Source organism: Lepisosteus oculatus, chromosome 2, assembly GCF_040954835.1.
Source record: "Lepisosteus oculatus isolate fLepOcu1 chromosome 2, fLepOcu1.hap2, whole genome shotgun sequence".
NCBI lineage: Eukaryota > Metazoa > Chordata > Actinopteri > Semionotiformes > Lepisosteidae > Lepisosteus > Lepisosteus oculatus.
Window position 1 is genome coordinate 51750916 of NC_090697.1, and position 21999 is coordinate 51772914.

Genomic DNA, 21999 nt, shown 5'->3' on the forward strand with positions numbered 1-21999 from the left:
ATTTTCATTTGATGTATTTGGTACTAGAGTGTATTATATTATATTTATGCACATTTTAAAATATTGAGCATGGGTTTCTAAACCACATACTGTACCACTGTGCATTGTTTTACTAAGGTTTTTTGTTTGTTCAATAAGAAATAAAAGCAAAGCTGATGAACTTTACTTGCAGTTATTGCAAAAACAACCTTAAATTTTTTGTAGGAAGAGATTTTTACATTGCATATCTGGTCAAGTTTTAGTATTTTTGATCATATGTTTTGTTAAATATTTTCAAGCATTGTGCAATTAGCAGATAAATAGTATGGATATTAAACAATATATGTATTCCACATATATGAACATATATTCAATACCCATTTTTTAGAAATAAATGGTTCTTCCATATGAGTACATATTTTTTATATTTACATATTTCTGTGAATTAATTTTGCCACTGAGATTAACTTAAACGATTCATATTGCTTCTCAGTACAATCTCAAATAAATAACTTGCTAGCTCCCAAGCTATTGCATTTAGTTAGCTACAGTAGGGCTTCTGAACTGACTTGGATGTCAAATCCTGGATGTCTGTATGAAATTGGTTTTATGTAAAGTAACCTGAATCATATCAGCATAGTGTTATCATGTGTTGTTGGCATTGTAAATATGTATAAAATATTGGCTTTGGTGGCAAATTAACAGAAATACATGTTCTGTTTCCTCCCAGCTGTATTTTTGTGCCCTATTCATTTAACCTTGCATTCATTTCTAAACAGGTTCACTCTACACTCACAGTGGGATGACTGAAAGACTGCTACAGCGCAGTACAGTATATGTCACGGGGTGACAAAAGGGGGAGTAGGATAGTGACTTGGGGGTTCTGTTTATAATATAAAACAGATGGCCAGTGCTTTTGTATCAATTTCCCTCTCCCTTTAAAGTCTTTCTGCTGCCTAGCACCAACAATACAGCACATTGTTTACCTAGACACCCGTAAATTATACGTACAGTCAGAGGGGACACATTAGACATGTGAGAGTGCAGAGTAGGGCAACACTGGAAAAGAGGGACCAAGAGGAAAAACAAAAGAAAAAGGAGGGACAGCACCGCGACTCACTGTTCATCTTCATAGAGACAGTTCTTCAAGTTGCATTCATTGTTTACAGCTGGTTCTGCGAGAAGGTCCCTGCTATGTTCGTGTCCCTGACTTTGTACCCTCATGATCGTTTATTACTGCCCCTTATTTAAGTCTGGAAGTTCTGGCCAGAAATAACATACTGTACTGTATATGAGTCTCAATCAGTAGAGATGAGAGGTGTTTGGTCACTCTCTTCTTCCCCCGTTTGTTGCAGACAGCAGGGCAGGGAAAGTATAACAGAACAACCTGTCTGACATGGTCAAAATAACGGAGGATGCTGTAGACCACTGAAGTAGAATTGCGAAATTCCTTTTCTTACTTAAGTGCGAAAGAAGAATAAAACCACAAATATCTAATATACTTGACTTGTGCTGGTCTGTGGGTACACTAGTGACTCAAGGGGATTCTGACAGTCTATGCAGGGAGCAGGGTCCTAGCACCTTTAAAAAAATCAAGGAGGCGTAGTCAGCTTTAGGACCTGCAAACTGTCACTACTGTGACATTTCCCCCTCAAGATATACATAATGATCTACATCTTAGATCGGGTCTTATTTTTATGCATGATGGAGCTTAGAACATCACAATGAAGACTCAATTGGCATTCTTAGAACAGACAATACAATAATGCACTAGTTGCTAATGTACCCTACAAACAATTAGCAATAATTTGCCAGTAGCCATATCACCCTTGCAACTGGCACACTATTGAAGCTAAGCAAGTGTGAGGTCAGTACCTGGATGGGAAACCTCCTGGGAAAAACTAAGGTTGCTGCTGGAAGAAGTGTTAGGGGTGCCAGCAGGGGGCACTAACCCTTTGGTGTGTGGGGGTCCTAATGCCCCAGTATAGTGATGGGGACACTATACTGTAAAAGGGTGCTGTCATTCGGATGAGACGTAAAACCTATGTTCTGACTCTCTGTGGTCATTAACAATCCCAGGTCAATACTCAAAAAGAGTAGAGATGTTACCTAATGTAGGTGTCCTGGCCAAATTCCCAATGGCCTTTACCAATGATGACCTCCTAATAATCCCCGTCTAAGAATTGGTTTCATCACTCTGTTCTCCTCCCTACTGATAGCTGATGTGTGGTGAGCATTCTGGCGCACTGTGGCTGCCGTCACGTCATCCAGGTGGGGCTACACATAGTCCCCATTACCTGTAAAGTGTTTTGAGTGGAGTGTCCAGAAAAGCGCTTTATAAGTGTAAAGAATTATTATTATTATAGGAAAAGCTGGTAGACATCTTCAGATTCATGGCTTCTGAGGACGTGGAGAGGTTTTTTCCACATTTGTACCATGACATCTCATGTTTGCAGAGCCTGCAGAACATATTTTTGTTATAACATTTTTGGATAAACTGTTGAGTTTGGGTTCTCTTTCTGTGGTTGACTCTTAGGAACTGGCCACCAACTGCCATCTTGATCCATCAATCCGTCCAACTATTTTCTAACTACTTTATCCAGTGTAGGGTCCCATGGAAGCCACAGCCTATGCCAGTAAGCAATGGGCTCAAGGCAGGATATATCCTGGATGGGACACCAGTCCATCAAAGGGCACCTTTGCTGAATGCTTCAGCATCAGTATGCGGATGAATGCACTCAGCAGTCATAATAACAGCGGAAAATTCCCTCGGTAACTAAAAAAAGCGATATTTGATGGTGATGTATACCAAATCAGATCAGCAACATCTGTAGAGAATTTCTACCTTAGTGCACCAAAAGTTATTAATAGGGGTTCTTATTCCTTGTGTACTGGCTAAATTCAAGTTCTTGTTTGCACAATGTGGCCTGCTTAAAATTCTCCCTTAGTTCATTAACTTAAAATTAGATCAAGTAAATTTACATTCCTCCACCTGATCTTTGTTATGGTCAGCTGCAGTGACTAATTACAGTAGTGCTGTGCATCACATAGTAGACATGTCCTGCACTTTGGTTGAGTCCCATTTTATATGCCAAACAGTACATAATGAAAAGAAAACTGCTATATAAATGCAAGAAATTATAATAAATTATTATTAAGTCAACACCTATAATGGAAGCTGGCATGGGAAGGAAACAGAAGATGTTTATGTTTATGCGCATGGTGGCCATCTGTTTAACATTGTTATATGTGATTCCACCACATTTCCACATTCCTCATTTATAATCCATTTCCTTCACAGTAAATATCATAAATTAAGTTAGCATTTTTACACAAATTAATCTAGTCCTACTGAATATGGGGATTTATTTGATACACAAGTATACACCAGTCATGAAATTACAGTAATTGTTAACTCATTATTAACCAATTAACCCAAGAACATTCCTTGGCAGTGAAGGCAGTGACACAGTGGCAGACACCTACAGTAAGGAGGTGGTTCTGCTTCGGCAAGTTTACATTAGTAATACTGATGCTGTACATGATCAATAAATACTGGGATAGATGGATGAATGCAAATTTGTAATTCAGGAGTGAGACGTTATTATGGGGTTTTACCAGTGAAGTAGAGAAAAACATTTAAGGTTGTTACAGAATGACATCTACACTAGGCTAGACATACTAGACTGTGTACTATTGCAGACTGTTTAAACTGTTTAGTTTAGTGGTCTCAGGTTTCTTTAAGGGAAACAAAGAACAAAATGCTGCATTTTTCCATGAATTAGTAGCCATGACCTTGTCATCAAAATGCCCTTGTCATGTTGGGTAATTCTAAGACCTGAAAAACCCCTTTACTTATATTTTTTCAGGTTTTATAAGCCATCATGAATTATACACAAAAAAAATATATTCAAAACCTAAAACTGTATACTATGCCACAGTAAATTTTAACAGAAACACTTTTAAATATGCAGATTTTTAAACAAAGGAGACATCATTACAGTGTTTCAAAACAGCAGATTTAATTTATCAAAACTCAAGGCACTTTCATCATTTGACTCCCTTTCAACAATTTAAAGTGCTGACCACAATATAGCCACTTGTGATTGCAAAAACAAAAGAAAACTCTATAAAATAGGCTTGTCTCTGATTTGATTTGCATGAGAATAACCGATTAGAATTAGAATGCTATGCACCTATATATTCTCATAGAGTAAATGCAGTGTTTGGAGCTGAGCTGCACCATCTCATTACAGTGTGCAGCTTTATGATGGTCTGTGCTCTGGATCTTGATCATCTTTCTTGTCACACGCGGGACCTTTTGCCGCAGTCCTCTGTTTTTACTAAGGGGCCCCAGCTGCTTGGTAAAGGCAACAGAAAGATCTCATATAATCTTTAATAGCACCTAATTGTAAGTGAAATAATATGCTTTGCGCCTACACTTAAATGGGACAGCTTGGCTCTCTACCACGCCTTTCCAGATCTGAGCCCTGGAGCAGGGGGAGACTGGGGGACCAGGCCTGAGCCTGCCACACTGGGCCAGGAGGGGACAGTGTGGCAGATGTTTCTCCCTCAGATGACATTTGGCAGGGGGACAACCTGGAGCTAGAAAAGCTGCCTTGGGAACAGAATGTTACTGTTCCTGCTCCGTGTGTGGGGTCGGAAACATTCTTCCATCTCAAGGACCCTGATGAGATCAGAACTGCATTTATGGTTCTCAGATTTGTTTGGGTGGTTTAGCCTTGTGTACATAGTTAAAGACAATAAAGCAATCCTCTTCTCACTTGCTCACTTGCAAGAAGAGCAATGGGCTGCCAGAAACACTGCTGACAATGACACACTGGTGGTATTTCAGACACCATTTTAAGAATCCTCACTTAACCATTACATTTTTTACTGTTATTGAGGAAGAAATACGCCCAGAAGCTTGCTCTTGCAGATCAATTTGAGGTCTTTAAATTTTTTATCTGCTGCTTTCTAACAAATTCAAAAGACTCTTAAGGAACTAGTGATCCATGAGGAAACCAGAGAAATCTTACTGATACTGTTCCATCTTAACCTTTCCTTTTTTGTTTAATGAAAAACTAAAGTGGTGGCTGAATAAAAATAAAAATGATCTCTGAAACTAATGAGAATTTCATTGGAAACTGGAAAGATTATACACTATAGTTATATTTATATTAGCTGTACCAAGGTGCAAAATTATTTAATGAAAATATTCACACAGAAATATTTTTAGAACTGTTTCAAAACTACTGTTTTTACTACTGTTTCACTGACTACTTAATACTTATTCAAGCTAAATAATGAAACATTAAATCCTACTCTCACAATCCCAAAAATGTCAGAAACTAGGTTAAAATCTTTGTGTTCCTCTTTCCTGTCGCATTGTGTTCCAATGCAGACTTTGTTTCTTGTTTTTTAGTAACAAGAAAGCTCTATAAAATGATTGCCTGCAAGAGATTAGTATGAAAGCACATTATGATAAAAAGCAATTTGAATATTCTTCATAGGGATGTATGCTTAAAGTCCCTATTAAGTGGCACACCACTTTGCAAAAGACCACTCCGCCTTGGGGAAACGTATTAATTTGGCTGCATTTAAACATTTTGTACACATGGCATTTCTGTCTCGCCTCTCAAGCAGCAGGCAAACAATGGCTTTTGTTAAAAGAATACAAATGATGTGACCTGCATTCTAAAAATTATTGTGCAAAGTTATTAAGAACAGTCAACTAAAATACCACTCGTATTCAAGATGAAGTTTACCATGGTAATAATTTTCTTCTGATGTCTGAAAGATATTGAAATGTTACCATTGCAACATTCTACATCAATAATGCTTCAAATGGATTACACTACAACTAACAAAAAACATTCAATGGGGTAAACAAATGGAAAGACATACAATATCACATTTAGACATCATACCTTTACCAGCATGGATGCAAAACTCAATTCCTTCTTAGTTCCATATGCCTTGCCGGTAGATTTCATTGTTAACATTGTTTTTCATACTGCAGTACAGTTTAGTTGTTTGCTCTTACAGCAGATGAAACCTCGATGAACGTAAAGCTAATTGCATGACAAGCTGTGAGAGAAAGAGATGTATCCCACTGTTGCGCCTAGCAGTTATTTAAATCAGTCAAGTCTAGACTCCTTAAAGAAATGCGTAATCTACACCGGCATGGTTTTTGAGGCTTTTAGGGGAAACAAAACACACATTGTTAGTTTTTCTGATGAGAAAACAATGCACCTGTGTCCAAAAAAAACTGAGCTTGGCACTTGTTTGTTTTCTTTTGGTGGAGGGGGTAAGACAAAAAGGAAATCAACAGTCATTCACTTCAATCCCTTAATCTGAACAGCAGAGCTAAAACCACATAACAATAAATCACAATGCATTCTGTATTGAATGGGAATGGGCTGAGTAAGACACGGCTCTGCCTTATTTCTGCAAGTCAGAAAGGGGCAGTGCAGCTGGGTGTGAAGAGTAGTGTGTGTCCTTGCTAACAGATTGACTGCGGAGACTTTCATGAACTTTCCGTTCAACATTGTAATGCATCTTGAGACACTTACCGTGAGTAATGCATGGACTGGTGGTCTGCAATGTGGAAATAGAAATCAGTGGTGTGCTTCATTTCATTGGTATACCCAGAAGTTTCGATCCAGTGACCTGGTGGGTGACAGTAGACACCATCCACCACGTTGCTCTCATTGAATACACAACATCTATCATGGTGTGGACCATTGCCTGGGGGAAAGAACCAAAGCAATCTGAATGATGCCAAAGCTAAAGAGAAATACATTTGTTTTGTACAATAACATGGTAATACCAATACTGAGTAAAAATTAAATACCAAATGGATTAATTAAGCATTCTGATTGGATAAAATTACGAAACTTGATCAGTATTTTTATTACTCTTATCTGATTTTTTCATTACAATATTATCAGCCATTAAACATATTCAGGTTTTTTACTAAAAGTCTTTTCAGTGCTGATGGATTTTAATTTTTCAAAAAATAATCAGTGCGCAGTGCTGATGAAATTACTTGCAAAACATATATTCTATTACAATATGATCTTAATTCAACAACTCTCATTATGCAAGACCAACTTTTAATTATACGCATATTAAACAATTCAACAACTGCATTGAAGGGGGCCACTGGACATCAGAAGGAAAGTACTTCTCAAAGAGTGTGTGGATGTTTATGAAAAACTCAAGGAACAAATAAACAGCAAAGATCCCAAATTAAGTCGCCTGGACTTAAATAAACCATGAAAATTCTACACAGAGGAAATGGTACATTGCAATTTGATATGCATACATATTAAGAAACGTATTACTTGTGCATTTCTTTAAATTATTGGCCAATATTTCTACTGTATAAGACCAGTGTGGCAGTGAAATTCTGTATTCTCACATTGACAGTGATGCAGCTAAGCTCTGCCAATGAAGTACCTCTTATACAAAGACTTCAGTCTCTGCTTCTCAAGTCCATCGCCTCTTATCTTAAGGCATCCTAAAACTGATCCTTATTATATTCTGGTTGTTTTATGCAGACTGATGGTTTCAGTATGTATGATTTCAGGTGTAATTGAAAGCATCAATATCGTAAGTGCAAAACACTGGAGTTTATTTTGTCATTAAATCAGAGGTTGATGGCTCATAGTTGAAATGATTTATGCACAACGTATGTGCCAAATGTAAAAATGTGCCAAGAATAATGAAAGTTAAGTACCTGCAGATAAACTAAATCATGTTTATCCTGGTTAAAATTTAATGTATCCAAATAGTGTGTATTTAAATATATGGTATGATTCTGTTTTTGCTCAGAGGGAAAAATCAATATTAATTCACACAAATAACACAAAATATCATCCTCTAAAACTGTATTGTCATACCTCACTTTTCATACCCTGCTGGTAATTATCTGCCAAAAATGGACATGGTACTCAATTAGCTGTATTATCACAAATAGAGGTCATTTTAAAAGAGATGATGATGATTATAATGATGATATAGGCAACATTACCTTCAAGTTATTATTATTTTAATAAAACCAGTACACCTGCTAACAGCAGATTACTTCTGATCAGTTAATTGTTTATGTTAATCTTTTCCAAACAGCCCAGAGACTGATAAGGGTCAAAGCATACTCTATGAACAGCTCAACCAATACAACTTCAATCAAGCTTCAGTAAATGGACACCCCAACATTAATGGTCCCCAGAATGAATGGCCTTATACATACAAAAGTTACCACCCTACCACAAAAAAACACAAACACTATTTTACGGCTTGTGGAAAAACTTTTCCCTATTATTGGGTGATAAAACCATAAACACTTATCCCCCTTACTACAGACATCTACAGTAGGTCTGGCTCACTGACAGCTGCAGCAAACACACATATAGTGGAAAGGGAGATGTCATTCGTGTACATCAAAGCCATCATGCAGCCCGTATCAAAGACACAGAGATCAGAGCAGTCATCCATACCAATCACCCCTGCTATCACTATGTAGGCAGCAGTCTAACTGTTACTGTCAAATAACTAAGCTAAAAATTTACAATGATCAGATGTTTGGTACTGCACTGTGACTCAACTAGGATGAGAAAAACACAACGTGAAGCTTCAAGGTCTAGCCAGCATGGGGTAAACTCCCTTTTTGCTCTTGTACAAAGTGCTATTCAGAGGGATCTCTACCTGTTTGCAATAAGACAGGGTGTAACCTCTTGAGGCTATTAGAAGAGTCCAAATGAAACTCCCGCCAGTGGTCTTGCTGTGGTTCCCCTTTGTAAGAAATTATAAATTCCCATGGCTTTCACTAACATGTTTTACAGTGCTGTCAAGAAAAACATCCAAACGATCCTAAACCATGTGCTGTCCCCTTTCTCCGGATGATAAATGAAATACACCTATTTGATATGACATAAAGCTCAGTCCTCCTGACCACAAATTTATCAAGAAAATAATATAAAAGTTAGTATTTCTCCAATAATAAATCACAGAACTAAAATGCAATTCACCGCATGCCTGGAGACACTGAGCTGAACGTCATCTCACTGAGATGAGTATTGAACTCGTAGCCCAGGATGAAATTCATTAACCTGTTGGACATGTTATAAGTTTCATCACGTCTTGATACATTTCATGTTGACATTAGCTCACAGAGGGCAAACACCACAGGGCAATAAAATAAGCAAAATGAGTGTACATGTCCAGTAAGATAAAACCAAATAAAATAGCACTGCAACTTGTTAATTTTGTAGCATGCATTATTTATGGAGACATTTACACTACCATGACTAATAAATATAAATACTTACATGTTCTAAGCATTATTTTTCTTCATTAAAAGTTTAATCACTGCAAGCATACAAACTTAAGTTATCTAGATAAATCCTCAAAGTACCTAATTAATTTTTGAATCTTAAAATATTCACACAAAATGTTATAATCAAAAAATGTCTTCAAATTCTGCCATGACAAATTCCTTACTGACATACACATTTTCAAACTACCATTAGCATTTACGCTGTTGTCAATCTTCCCTTTGTGTATATCTCACACGTTTTTCTAGACTAAAAAGGTAAGAAAAGCAGAATGGAAACCAGTTCAATGAATAAACCAAGGGAGGTCATTAACAGCATTGTAAAGTATAATATTGACATTTGAGAATAAATTTGAGCTTAACAGAAATTGATGTTTGGTCTCAAGGCCTTTTCATTGTAAAAGACAGAAGAATATATCTGAAGTACTGTATAAAGCACAAAGGCCAAAGATCCTACAATGTCTGACTCACACAAAGGCTCACACTGCAGCCACAAAATAAGTGGCTGATTTTTCAAACATTTGTTTCACAGAAACAAATGACCTTGGGCATGTTGTCTTAAAAGCCAAACCACCTGCCCCTCCCCCTCCCTGGAATTACAGAAAGAGCCATGAAAATGTAAATGCTTTTCTCCAGGCTGCAACTAGACCCCTCTTTGCAGCTACAGTGGTGTGAAAAAGTGTTTGCCCCCTTCCTGATTTCTTATTTTTTTGCATGTTTGTCACACTGAAATGTTTCAGATCATCAAACAAATTGAAATATTAGACAAAGATAACACAAGTAAACACAAAATGCAGTTTTTAAATGAAGGTTTTTATTATCAAGGGAAAACAAAATCCAAACCTACATTGCCCTGTGTGAAAAAGTGATTCCCCCCTGTTAAAACATAAATCAACTGTGGTTTATCACATCTTTGGAAAGCTGAGTTCAATTTCTCTAGCCACACCCAGGCCTGATTACTGCCACACCTGCTCTCAATCAAGAAATCACTTAAATAGGACCTGTCTCACAAAGTGAAGTAGACCAAAAGATCCTCAAAAGCTAGACATCATGCTGTGATCCAAAGAAATTCAGGAACAAATGAGAAACAAAGTAATTAAGATTTATCAGTCTGGAAAAGGTTATAAAGCCATTTCTAAAGCTTTGGGACTCCAGCGAACCACAGTGAGAGCCATTACCCACAAATGGCGAAAACATGGAACAGTGGTGAACCTTCCCAGGAGTGGCCGGCCGACCAAAATTACCTCAAGAGTGCAGCGACGACTCATCCAAGAGGTCACAAAAAACCCCACAACAACATCCAAAGAACTGCAGGCTTCACTTGCCTCAGTTAAGGTCAGTGTTCATGACTCCACCATAAGAAAGAGACTGGGCAAAAATGGCCTGCATGGCAGAGTTCCAAGACGAAAACCACTGCTGAGCAAAAAGAACATAAAGGCTCCTCTCAGTTTTGCCAGAAAACATCTTGATGATCCCCAAGACTTTTGGGAAAATACTCTGTGGACTGACGAGATAAAAGTTGAACTTTTTGGAAGGTGTGTGTCCCATTACATCTGGCGTAAAAGTAACACAGCATTTCGGAAAAGGAACATCATACCAACAGTAAAATATGGTGGTGGTAGTGTGATGGTCTGGGGCTGTTTTGCTGCTTCAGGACCTGGAAGACTTGCTGTGGTAAATGGAACCATGAATTCTGCTGCCTACCAAAAAATCCTGAAGGAGAATGTCCGGCCATCTGTTCGTGACCTCAAGCAGAAGCGCACTTGGACAATGATCCAAAACACACCAGCAAGTCCACCTCTGAATGGCTTAAGAAAAACAAAATGAAGACTTTGGAGTGGCCTAGTCAAAGTCCTGACCTGAATCCGATTGAGATGGTGTGGCATGACCTTAAAAAAGCGGTTAAGGCTCGAAAACCCTCCAATGTGGCTGAATTACAACAATTCTGCAAAGATGAGTGGGCCAAAATTCCTCCACAGTACTGTAAAAGACTCATTGCCAGTTATCGCAAATGCTTGATTGCAGTTGTTGCTGCTAACGGTGGCCCAACCAGTTATTAGGTTTAGGGGGCAATCACTTTTTCACATGGGGCCATGTAGGTTTGGATTTTTTTTTCCCTTATAATAAAAACCTTCATTTAAAAACTGCATTTTGTGTTTACTTGTGTTATCTTTGTCTAATATTTCAATTTGTTTGATGATCTGAAACATTTCAGTGTGACAAACATGCAAAAAAATAAGAAATCAGGAAGGGGGCAAACACTTTTTCACACCACTGTATATGTACAGTATATACAGCATATGTACATACACCTATACAGCATTGTGAAAAAGTAAGTACACCCCCTTAACATTTTATGGTTTAACATACAAAGAATATTTTACCTTTGCTTAGTCCTCGCCAAGTCCTAATAGTAGATACAACTAACCCTTACTGATAAATAACACAATAAAACTTTGTCATTACTTATTTAAAAATAATTAGTCAGCATTTAATATCTTTGTGTGATTCTATATATCTCTTGTGCTGTGCTACTGTATATGAAAGCTGCATGTCCTGCATATCCCTCTAGTGCATCGTTGAAGGCAACAACAGATCTGGATAATGTATGACTTCAGAGAACTTCATGGGTTTTAAAGTATGTATTAGTTGGTGAATAAACATTTAGAACAAAAGAAGCTACGGAACCAAAGAGACAGATTTCCAGTATGTCTTTGGACTACAGGAGTTAACACACATGAACACAGGGAGAACATACAAACTCCACTCAAATATTACCCCAGGGAATTGAACCCAGGGCCCCAGCACTGCATGGCAGGAATGCTAACCACTGTGCCAACGTGCCGCCCACTGCAAGAAATGATGACCAAAATTATACACAATATTCAAAGGCGACGTTAACGACTGCTCCAATTACAGGCCGGTCCGGCTGCTGTGTCATACAATGAAGAATTTCGAGCGTGTGCTGGACGCAGGACTAAGAACCATCGTCGATATCTTGCCAAACCAATGCAGCTTTGTGAAAAACTGCGGAACAATAGATGCCATACACGCAGCCCGCATACTGATGGAAAGGCACCACGAGAAGAGGAAAACGATTCACATGGCATTTCTCGACCTAGAAACGGCATTCGACAGGGTACCGCACTATCTCATCTGGCTGGCGCTGCGACAGCACCACGTTCCCAAAGTCTATGTCAGCTGTACCAAAAGGCCACTAGCTCAGTACTTTGCGCAGCTGGAACCTCAGACACCTTCCCGATCAATGAACGATTCAGGATGAAACTGTACATCAAGAAGATGGAGTACCTGGAATGCGGTGATCAAACCGATGGCACAATCGCAGCTGGTGGGGTCCAACTGAACAAAGTGACCCAGTTCAAGTACCTAGGCTCATGTGTCAACTCTGCCTGCACTACCCTAGACGCCAAGCCGCGAGTCAGTGCCGCTTGGATGAAATGGCGGCAGGTCACTGGAGTACTGTGCGACAAGAAGATCCCTTTGTGCCTAAAATCCAAAGTCTACCGCTCAGTGGTCAGACCAGTGGCCCTATACGGAACTGAATGCTGGCCAACGACAAAAAAACATGAACAGGTACTCCATACGATGGAAATGAAGATACTGTGATGGACCCTCGACTTGACAAGACTATGTCATGAATGAAGAGGTGCGAGAAACACTCAAAGTCACCACAATCACTGAGAAGATGAGGGAATCGCGCCAGCGCTGGTATGGACACGTGCTCCGCAGCAATGACACATCAATGGCAAAGACCGCCGGCCCCGTGGACGACCATTTACGCGCTGGCTGGATCGGCTGAAAGACAACATGCGCCTCGCAAAAGTTACCTGCCAAGACGCCGCAGACCGTACGAAGTGAAAAAATCGTTGCAAACAAGCAGATGCTTCTGCAGTATACTGTATGCTTATTGTCCTATTTTGTGTTTTGCTGAGAGCTGAGAGAATCCTGGCAGACTAACATCACCCTTCCCTTTGTATTGTTCAGCCAAATGTGTGTTACAACCTGGGAAGTCCTAGTCACAGACTGACCCAGACTGAAACCTAGGACCAATGGATTACACTGCTCAACCTGTGTTCAGGTAAGTGCTTTTAGAGATGGACAACCACTCAAGAACCCCACCCATTTTTTTCTTTCTAGTGTATTACTGAGCATATCCTTATTGAACAACTTTAGGTAGTCTATATTCTGGTGGGGGGAAGTTCTCTGGTCAGGAAGAAGAAAGGTCTGGTCATTTGTAATTTTTGCAGGTAATTCCTTAAAAATCTTTAATATTCTGGGGTTAAGAAAGCAAACATACAGAAAGATATCATACCAACTGATACAGATGCAGAGATAGACATGACAAAAACATAGATACTGCAATACTGGCACACCTCTACAGCACACACATACACTCAGACAAATTCAACACCAAAAATAGCAAAGCGTATTTATCTAAATTAATTCATTATTATAGAATATTACTACAGAGTTAGATGTAGCCTTTCAGCTACAGTACTACATTTCTAATATTACATGGCTTTTACTCCATTCTCTTGTTCTGATCAGAAGTAGTCCCCAAATATGTGAATAGAATGAATGTCTTGTACTATACATAATTTCAAAGCAAGTCCTTGTCAACTAATACAAAAAAGTTCATTGCAAATATTATTTTTTAATAATATGACATAGAAAACCTTATTTTGTGAAAGTGTTATTTTATATAAGAGCCACACATTGCACTGGAATATGAAATACTGTAAACAGAAATCATTTCCATAGCCTCCCAAGCATGGAGAAGTGGGTGGCTTGTTGGTTCCCATGGGTTCATCGATAACAAATCTAAGGCATTGCTTTCGGGAACAAATGAGAAATGCACAGGAGCAGGAAGGCAAAAATCATTAGAAGTCAAGCAAGCATGGTCATCCAAGCGTTGAACACGTTTTGGTGATCTTATGAAACATTACAGTAGAAATACATTTATACAGTACAACTGGATAATACCTAGCTTTGCACTGCTTTGCCTTATCAGTAAAAAGTGTTATATCAGAAATAATCCTGTTTTTTTTTCAACTTCACAGATTCAAAAATGTTTTATAATTTCTGCTTAGAAATGGTCTTTTTATGATACCTAAAGGGAAACCAATTTAATATTTCAGAGCAATTCATGTATTAATAATTTTAACAAATTCAAAATATCAGTGGCATAGAGATTTAGATTTTAAAGCAGAGGGGTATTTTATGGAAGAAATTTTACCAGGATAAATTATGATGGACTTAATAAATTCTAAATTAATTCAGAATAATTAACAGTAGCGCATTGTCAAATGAAGGCAGTGACTGGTTAAGATTAAAATGATTAAACAAAAATTGTTGTGAAAGGCCACTGTGAAACACCCATCTTATACTGTCAAAATGTAAAGAAGCTACAGTTGATTTTCAGAGAGAAACTATTTCAGTGACATGCAGCACTGCATTCTGGATTCTGCAGATGTCAGTGAAATTCCTGAATTCATTGTATGGCCCACTGAAGCGAAAATGAGTTCTGCCACATAATTCTGCTTTGTCTAAAACAATTACAAAAATAGCATTTACATCCCACTTAGACCTGAACTCTACTCTCATCTGTCTATTCAGGGAAAAGAGCCCTATCCTATTTCATCCCAAGTACTGTATGTACATCATCTTCAGTCCACAAGGCCTTACTCTGCAAATTTATTTTGTCAGTCAAAAATGCCCAGTCACTGCCACTGTGTACATTTAACAGATTCCAATTACAGCCTTCCATTTTAATTCTGTTCTGTCTTATACATAGAGTGCACACTGATTAAACCAGCTTGGAAAACATTTTATTTTATTTTAAACAATCAAGATTATTGTATATTTGAAAGATGGTTAATGAAGTTCAACAGAGCAAAATTTAAAATATCTTTCTGAAATGGAAAGTTAGGGCAGCAAAGCGAGAAAAGTAACACAGTAAAAACACACATTTCTTAGAACTACAAATATTAATTACCACATAGTCTCACAGACTTATACACAGAACCCTACACTTATACACAGAACCCTACACACTGTAGTGCAAGCCAAAAAAAAAAATTATTTTTCAAATGCACAACAATACAGCATGCAACAGTAGTTGCTGGCAATGAAAAATGTTATAGTTTAGAAAAAAACATGAGGTGTTATTTGCTTCATTTGAAATTGAACTTATTATACATATAGGCAAACGTTAATTTTGGAATGCAAATAAAATCCACAATACTCCACTTCTTCATTTTACAATTCTTCACAAGAAGGACTGATATCTTGGACAGACAAATGTTTTAAAAACATCAGAACACCACTAGAAAGCAATGGTTATAATTCAGGCTATCACTGACACAAAATATTATTCAACTGATTTAAAAAAAATAATGATCTCCTGCCACACACCTGATATTTTATATAGAAAGGGATTCTCTGAAAAGCTTACTTTCAATAGACCAAACTAAAGATAGAAATCATTATAAAAATCAAATATTAAGTTAAAAATGGAGATAAACCTTATATTAGAAGGTTTAATAAATGTCTGATGATCCTAAATGAATAGGTATAACCTGGAACCTACTCAAATGTAGTTGTCTGCAAATAACACCCACTGGTCTAAGAAATCTAAAACAGGAGCTCATAAGAGAACAGCTAAAAACATAAAAGATACAAGGACGATATTGCAGCTCCAGAATCAGTTCAGAGAAGAGCAACTAAATACACTTCTGGGCTCAAAGGAATGTCTTACATTGACAAGCTGAAGAAACTCAGCCTTTTACGGTAAGTGGTAAACAGAAAAGACCATGAGGGGAACCTCATTCAAGCATTCAAAATCCTTAAAAGCAATGACAATGTCATTGTCATCCACAGAATGTCAATCAACAGTGAAATGAAAACTAGAGGACAAAAGTATAAACTACCAGGGTGTTTCTCGAAAAGAGTAGGGGTGTAACCCCAGCCTCCTGGCCAAATTTCCCAATGGCTCTTACCAATCATGGCCTCCGAATATAATCCCCATCTATGAATTGGCTTCATTACTCTGCTCTCCTCCCCACTAATAGCTGATGTGTGGTGAGCGTTCTGGCGCACAATGGCTGCCGTCGCATCATCCAGGTGGATGCTGCACACTGGTGGGGCTGGAGGGGAGTCCCCATTACCTGTAAAGCTCTTTGAGTGGAGTGTCCAGAAAACTGCTATATAAGTGTAAGCAATTATTATTATTAACTTAGCATGGCTTTAGCATGTTCTACTCTTTCATGAGAGAATTTAGGACTGTGGGATGAACGTGGGGCTTTCTGAGCAGTCTTGTACTATATTCTATATACAATTATGATGAAGAATTGCCACTTCCTGTTACTGTTACTAAAAATGCTACTGAACCTTGATCTGGAACCTAATCACACAGGATCTAGGGATCACAAAGGAGTCTTACAATTTTCAAACAAAAAAAAAGGATACTGTATACAGATTCCAGATTAGGCATTTTGTACAAGGTTCTTTTGGGATGTACTTAATCGAGATCTAGGACTATATTGTAGATCTCACAGGATCAGTGGAATCCTGTAAGATCCAGATGTAGGATCATATACAATCTTACAAAACCTTACACAGGAAGAAAAATTCAGACTACATGTTACAGAATCCTAAAGCTGATGCAGCAATTTCAGTCTGTACGGTCTTGCTGGAAGAATTATATAGGAACAGCTGTGGGGAGTAATGTTTATGGCACATGACTCCTCAACAGGGGTTATGGGTTTAAATTCCCAGGTGGAGAAAGCTGTTGCAGATTACCCAGCACAACTATCGGCCTAAAACAATAGGCAATTACTACTGAAAACTTGCTTTTCACAAAATCATCACACAAAACATGATATAAGAACATGGCTGGATAACGTCCTCCAGACTCCACTTTGTGTAAGAAAGAGCACCCTTTTTTAGTTCTAAATGCACTGATGTTCAGACTCCTATAGAATCCTGTTTTAATTTCTTTCAGGGATTATTTAAAACAAATATTTCATGTAATATTGATATCACTTGCCCCTCCACTGAATTAAGCACAATAATGTGATTTACACTTTTATTACAAAAACAAAATTCCTAACTTTGAAAATAATATGCAAGAGGACAAATATCCTTTCTTTCAGATACATGCTGCTAAGTATGGAAGCATTCTGACATTCTTCAAGACTTCAAAATGAAAGCTTGGGTTTCTGGTGCGCCCATCTCGTTCACTGTCTCTCAGACATAATTCCTGAGCCATGCCACCATAACGGTGAATTTCCACCAAAGAGGCAGCCTCCAGCTGCCAGGGAAAAATATCAATATTAAAGACGCATCTTACAAAAAATAAGTTCTGTTAGATGTTGTTATACAACATATCAAAATATTTCAATTATTAAATAACTCTCTAGACATGCTGCTCAAACCTTTTCAGTGTCTGTCTTATTCCTTACTCAACTTTCTACAATTAAGGGAAATTAGAAGCACAGAATCAAGGATATCATTGAATATTTACTGTCACTTTTTCATGAAACATTGATAGTTATTTTGTATTCACAAATTCTACCCTTGACATCACTTCAACCTAAAAGACAACAGACCTTATAAATAGTTATAAATGTTAGTAACTTGTAAAACTCAAATAGGCATACATGGAAACATTATTGTGAATAAAACCTGTCAGCAAAACATAGATTACAAACAAAAACAGAATGAGAAAACAGGACTTCATTAATTTGCTTTTTACAATTGATTTTCTATTTGGTAATTTTCACAGCATGCTAAGCATAAACACAAAATGCAGAACAGGAAATGAGTGCCTGCGGAGATCATCTGTGGAGTGATTGGTCTCTCAGCTGCACTTCTCTCATAATGTTTTCCTGAAATTTCTATTTTAAACAACACAGCAGTCTGTTTTCTTCTAGTTCAACTATGTTATTTCCAGTCATTTTGACACCTTAAAAAAGAAATGTTATATAGACACACATGTGCACTTACTGGGTGGTAATTATATGTCGTACTTTACTTTGTATCTTTAATGATGTAGCACCCCCTAATGGTTAGTGGTTTGCACTGCCACATACAGTACGAGCCCCAAGTAAAATGTGTAAACAGGTGCTGAGAGATTCTTCTTAAAGGTGACTCCACGGCCTTATGCACACAGTCCCAGAGGGTACTGTGTTTCAGTGCCGGATGCAATGAGTCCCCTTCTACCTTTGTTTCTAAAAGCCAAGTACTATTATTATGCTGCTGCTCAATGTAATGGGGGCAAGAAAAGAGGTCAGACTTACAATGCAAAAACAACTTCCCCAGTCAAAATGCTCAGGATTTAAATCTCACCATTTACGAGAATAACAAGATGCATCTCTGAGACAGAGATGCTGTAACTGCCACATGAAAGTCTTCAATCAGATGAGGAAAACAGGAGCTATCCTTCTCACTGGTCTCCCAGCCAGTTTTGAACTTAAACAACACACAGAAGAGTGGTCAAAAAAGCACAGAGGAATAATTGTACGTACAAATCAATATCTTGGAAGTTTTTTTCAATGGCAAGATTAAATATGGAAGGAAAGACCTGTCACATTTTTGTGTACAGTAGTACTGTATGTCCAGTAAAATATGGAGTAGAAGGTTTTCTCTTTGCTTTTGCATAAATGAGATATCATGTATATGCAAAATAAATGCACATAATGCTTAATCTAAACAATGTCATGAGTTATTTTAAACACAGAAATCACAAAATATGTAACCAAAATACACACCAATGAACATCATGTCAGGATGGGCTTGCATAGACATTGATCAATGTAGTGGCATTTTGTCAGGATGCCATTAATCACTGTAAATTAAATACTGTAGCGACTAGCCACTCTTAGCCAGACCACTACACTTTACCTCTCCATCAGTCTTGGTGAAGTGTAATGTCTCCCAGCATACTATGGTTGGCTGCAAAGTCAGCCAGGTTAGAAACTGCTAGCTGTTAACACCTTAGACAACAAGCACAATGCGTGGAGTTAGTCCTACTTCAAACATACTGTACCAATGCTAACAAAGCATTGCTCTCTTAACACATGGTGCGTATTGGTATCTTTCAGTGTTTTTGTTTTGTGATTTTCAAAATATATTTTGCTGTTCTTGCATTCATATTCTATCTTTCTGAAAGACTGTTCACACAAATTGTTAATCAACTCATTTTGGCAGTTTTAGAAACGCAGATAACAAATACTGATCATCGTTTTAATTGGGACATTTCATTACTTAAGCAGAGTACTTCGTTAAGTGTGGACGATTTGCCGATAGTGTTGTAGGGGGTCTAAGGACACTTGCATATAGTGAGAGACTGGGTAATTTCAGGAATCCAGCTTTCCTCAAACCTTTAGATTCACCTGCTAACCAGTCCTTAGGGAGTTCATGGAATATCACACTGAGACAAACCTAACCTAACAAATTATTAGAACTGAACAGACAAAAATGGATGTCAATACATACAGTAACTACAAGTTACATTGCAGAATATCCAGAGTTTATATACATGTAGATGATGTCAGTAGTAAGTACAGGTAATCAACACAGAAATGAAGTATAAGCCGTAATACTGATACAACTGACATGATAAATAACAAAAAAGTAAAAAAAAATAATTTTCAAAGCACAAGTCAAGTTATGAAATATGTGTTTTCACTTACAGTTCTGAAAAACATATAAGCAATACTTAGACTTTCAACTTTAACTTTTAAATATGTTAATGAAAACCTAATTGCCTTTCTGTAAATTCTGTTTTTAATTTCCTGTTTCAGGTGTACATCTATGATACTCCTTCGCACACACTTTTTAATTTATACAAAGCACTCAACATTGTTTTAAATAAAACTGTACTTTATTGTTCATTTGAGACCCCGATTAAAACAATTTAACTATCTTTCTACTGACACCTAATGGTCATGTATAAACCTTTTAAATTGGAAAGTTTCACAATATAATTATAGTGTACTGTACATGTACCACTTTATCCAGAACAGACTGAAACAAAATGTTCTTTTTAGTTTAAAAATGTTTACAACATTTACTTCAAAAGTTTACAAAATTTGCCTCAAGCAGTTTTATATTATTATGACTAATTCTGACTCAAACATCACGAACATTCAGTTTTAATTCACTAGAATGATTAACAGAGGGGCAACACAGTAGCACATGCTTAGAATTGTTGTCTTGCAGTTCTGGGGTCCCAGATTCAAATCATGGGGTGAAACTGCATGTATGTCTTTGTTTGTGTCTGTGCGTACCTTGAGATGGACTGGTGTCCCATCAAGGGTGTATCCTGCCTTGTACCTGTGGCTTTCCAAGATAGAACTGGTCTTTCTAATGACCCTGAATTGGATGAAGAGGTTAAAAAATTGATGGATGAAGGCATTAGCTTATTTGCTACTGATGAAATATACAGTACCAGTGAACTGGAATATAAGTGCCTAAAATTAAAACAGATTACTGTTTATTTTATGAGATATTATTTAGTTTATCCCATTAATATACAAAAGATTAATTCTGTGGCACAAAATAATAATTTCAGCAGTAATAACTATATTATTGGGACTTAAATTATTTTGAATTACATTATAATTGTTTATTTTTAAATAATTTCCATTTACTTAAGACTCTACCTCTTAAAATTTCTCTCACTAACAAACCACCACACTACTGTAGTATTCCAGGACAGATATCACATATAAAAAAAGTTGTAATACATAAAAACACAGTTTTTCTTACTGCTGTTATAATGACTCTCATCAATAAAGCTTAAGCAAAGAACCGTACTTTCTGTTTGTGTTTTACATTTGGTCTGTAGCGTATGCTACTAAATGAGGCCATCTCTCTTTGCATGCACACTAGTGCTGCAAATAGGGATCCTGAATGTGTTATTAACACAATAAAAAGTTTAAGAGCGTCACACCAGGTGTCAATTTATACTTCTAGAAAAGATGCCTTTACCAGGGAATGAGAAAAAATAGTAGTGTTATATCTCTTTCAGCCTAAAGCTGAACTACTACTGTAGCTGTTCAAAAACCTTTGACGTGGCTTATTGATGAGACCCTTGGCCCAATTACCTGTTGAAACACAAGAGCACTCTTACACAAAAAGTTGTGCGTGTATGGAACAAGTCACCACATTGTTACAGCTGATACCTTGACGTCTTTCAAGAGTGACCAGGATTTCATTTGATCAATTGGCTACTGAAAATACACAAACAAGCTAGATGGACAGAATGGCCTCTCGTACTGTATGTTCTTGTTCTTATGTAACCAGACCACAAGACATCCTGCGTTGTGACCTCTTGCACATCCAAGGTTACCAAAATGAACACTGAGTGCAATATTGATATCTTCAATGAACACTTAAAGAGAAAATGTCACTAAAGTAACATCATATCTGTTACTGATGTTACATCACATCAACTGTGTTAGAGCACGTGCTTTTTAAACAGTTTGTACATTTAAGTACATGGGATTAATCATAATTAATGATAATTCATGGTTTTGACTGAAATCAAAAAGGCCTCATTTTATATAACGTATATTTTATGTAAAAAAAAAAACACTGATTTATGTAAGGTTATATAAACACATCAATTATTAATTACAATTAAAACACTATTA

The 21999-nt window shown here is 37.3% G+C and overlaps 1 protein-coding gene across 3 annotated transcripts in view; it reads right to left on the reverse strand.

Annotated features, from left to right (window-relative positions):
* epm2a (EPM2A glucan phosphatase, laforin) overlaps positions 1-21999 on the reverse strand; it is a 30799-nt gene that overhangs the window by 7998 nt on the left and 802 nt on the right. For all 3 annotated transcript variants that reach the window (XM_015348431.2, XM_015348425.2, XM_015348437.2), the window contains exon 3: positions 6555-6729. In XM_015348431.2, the coding sequence (XP_015203917.1) occupies positions 6555-6729 (175 nt within the window). The remainder of the gene's footprint in view (positions 1-6554; positions 6730-21999) is intronic.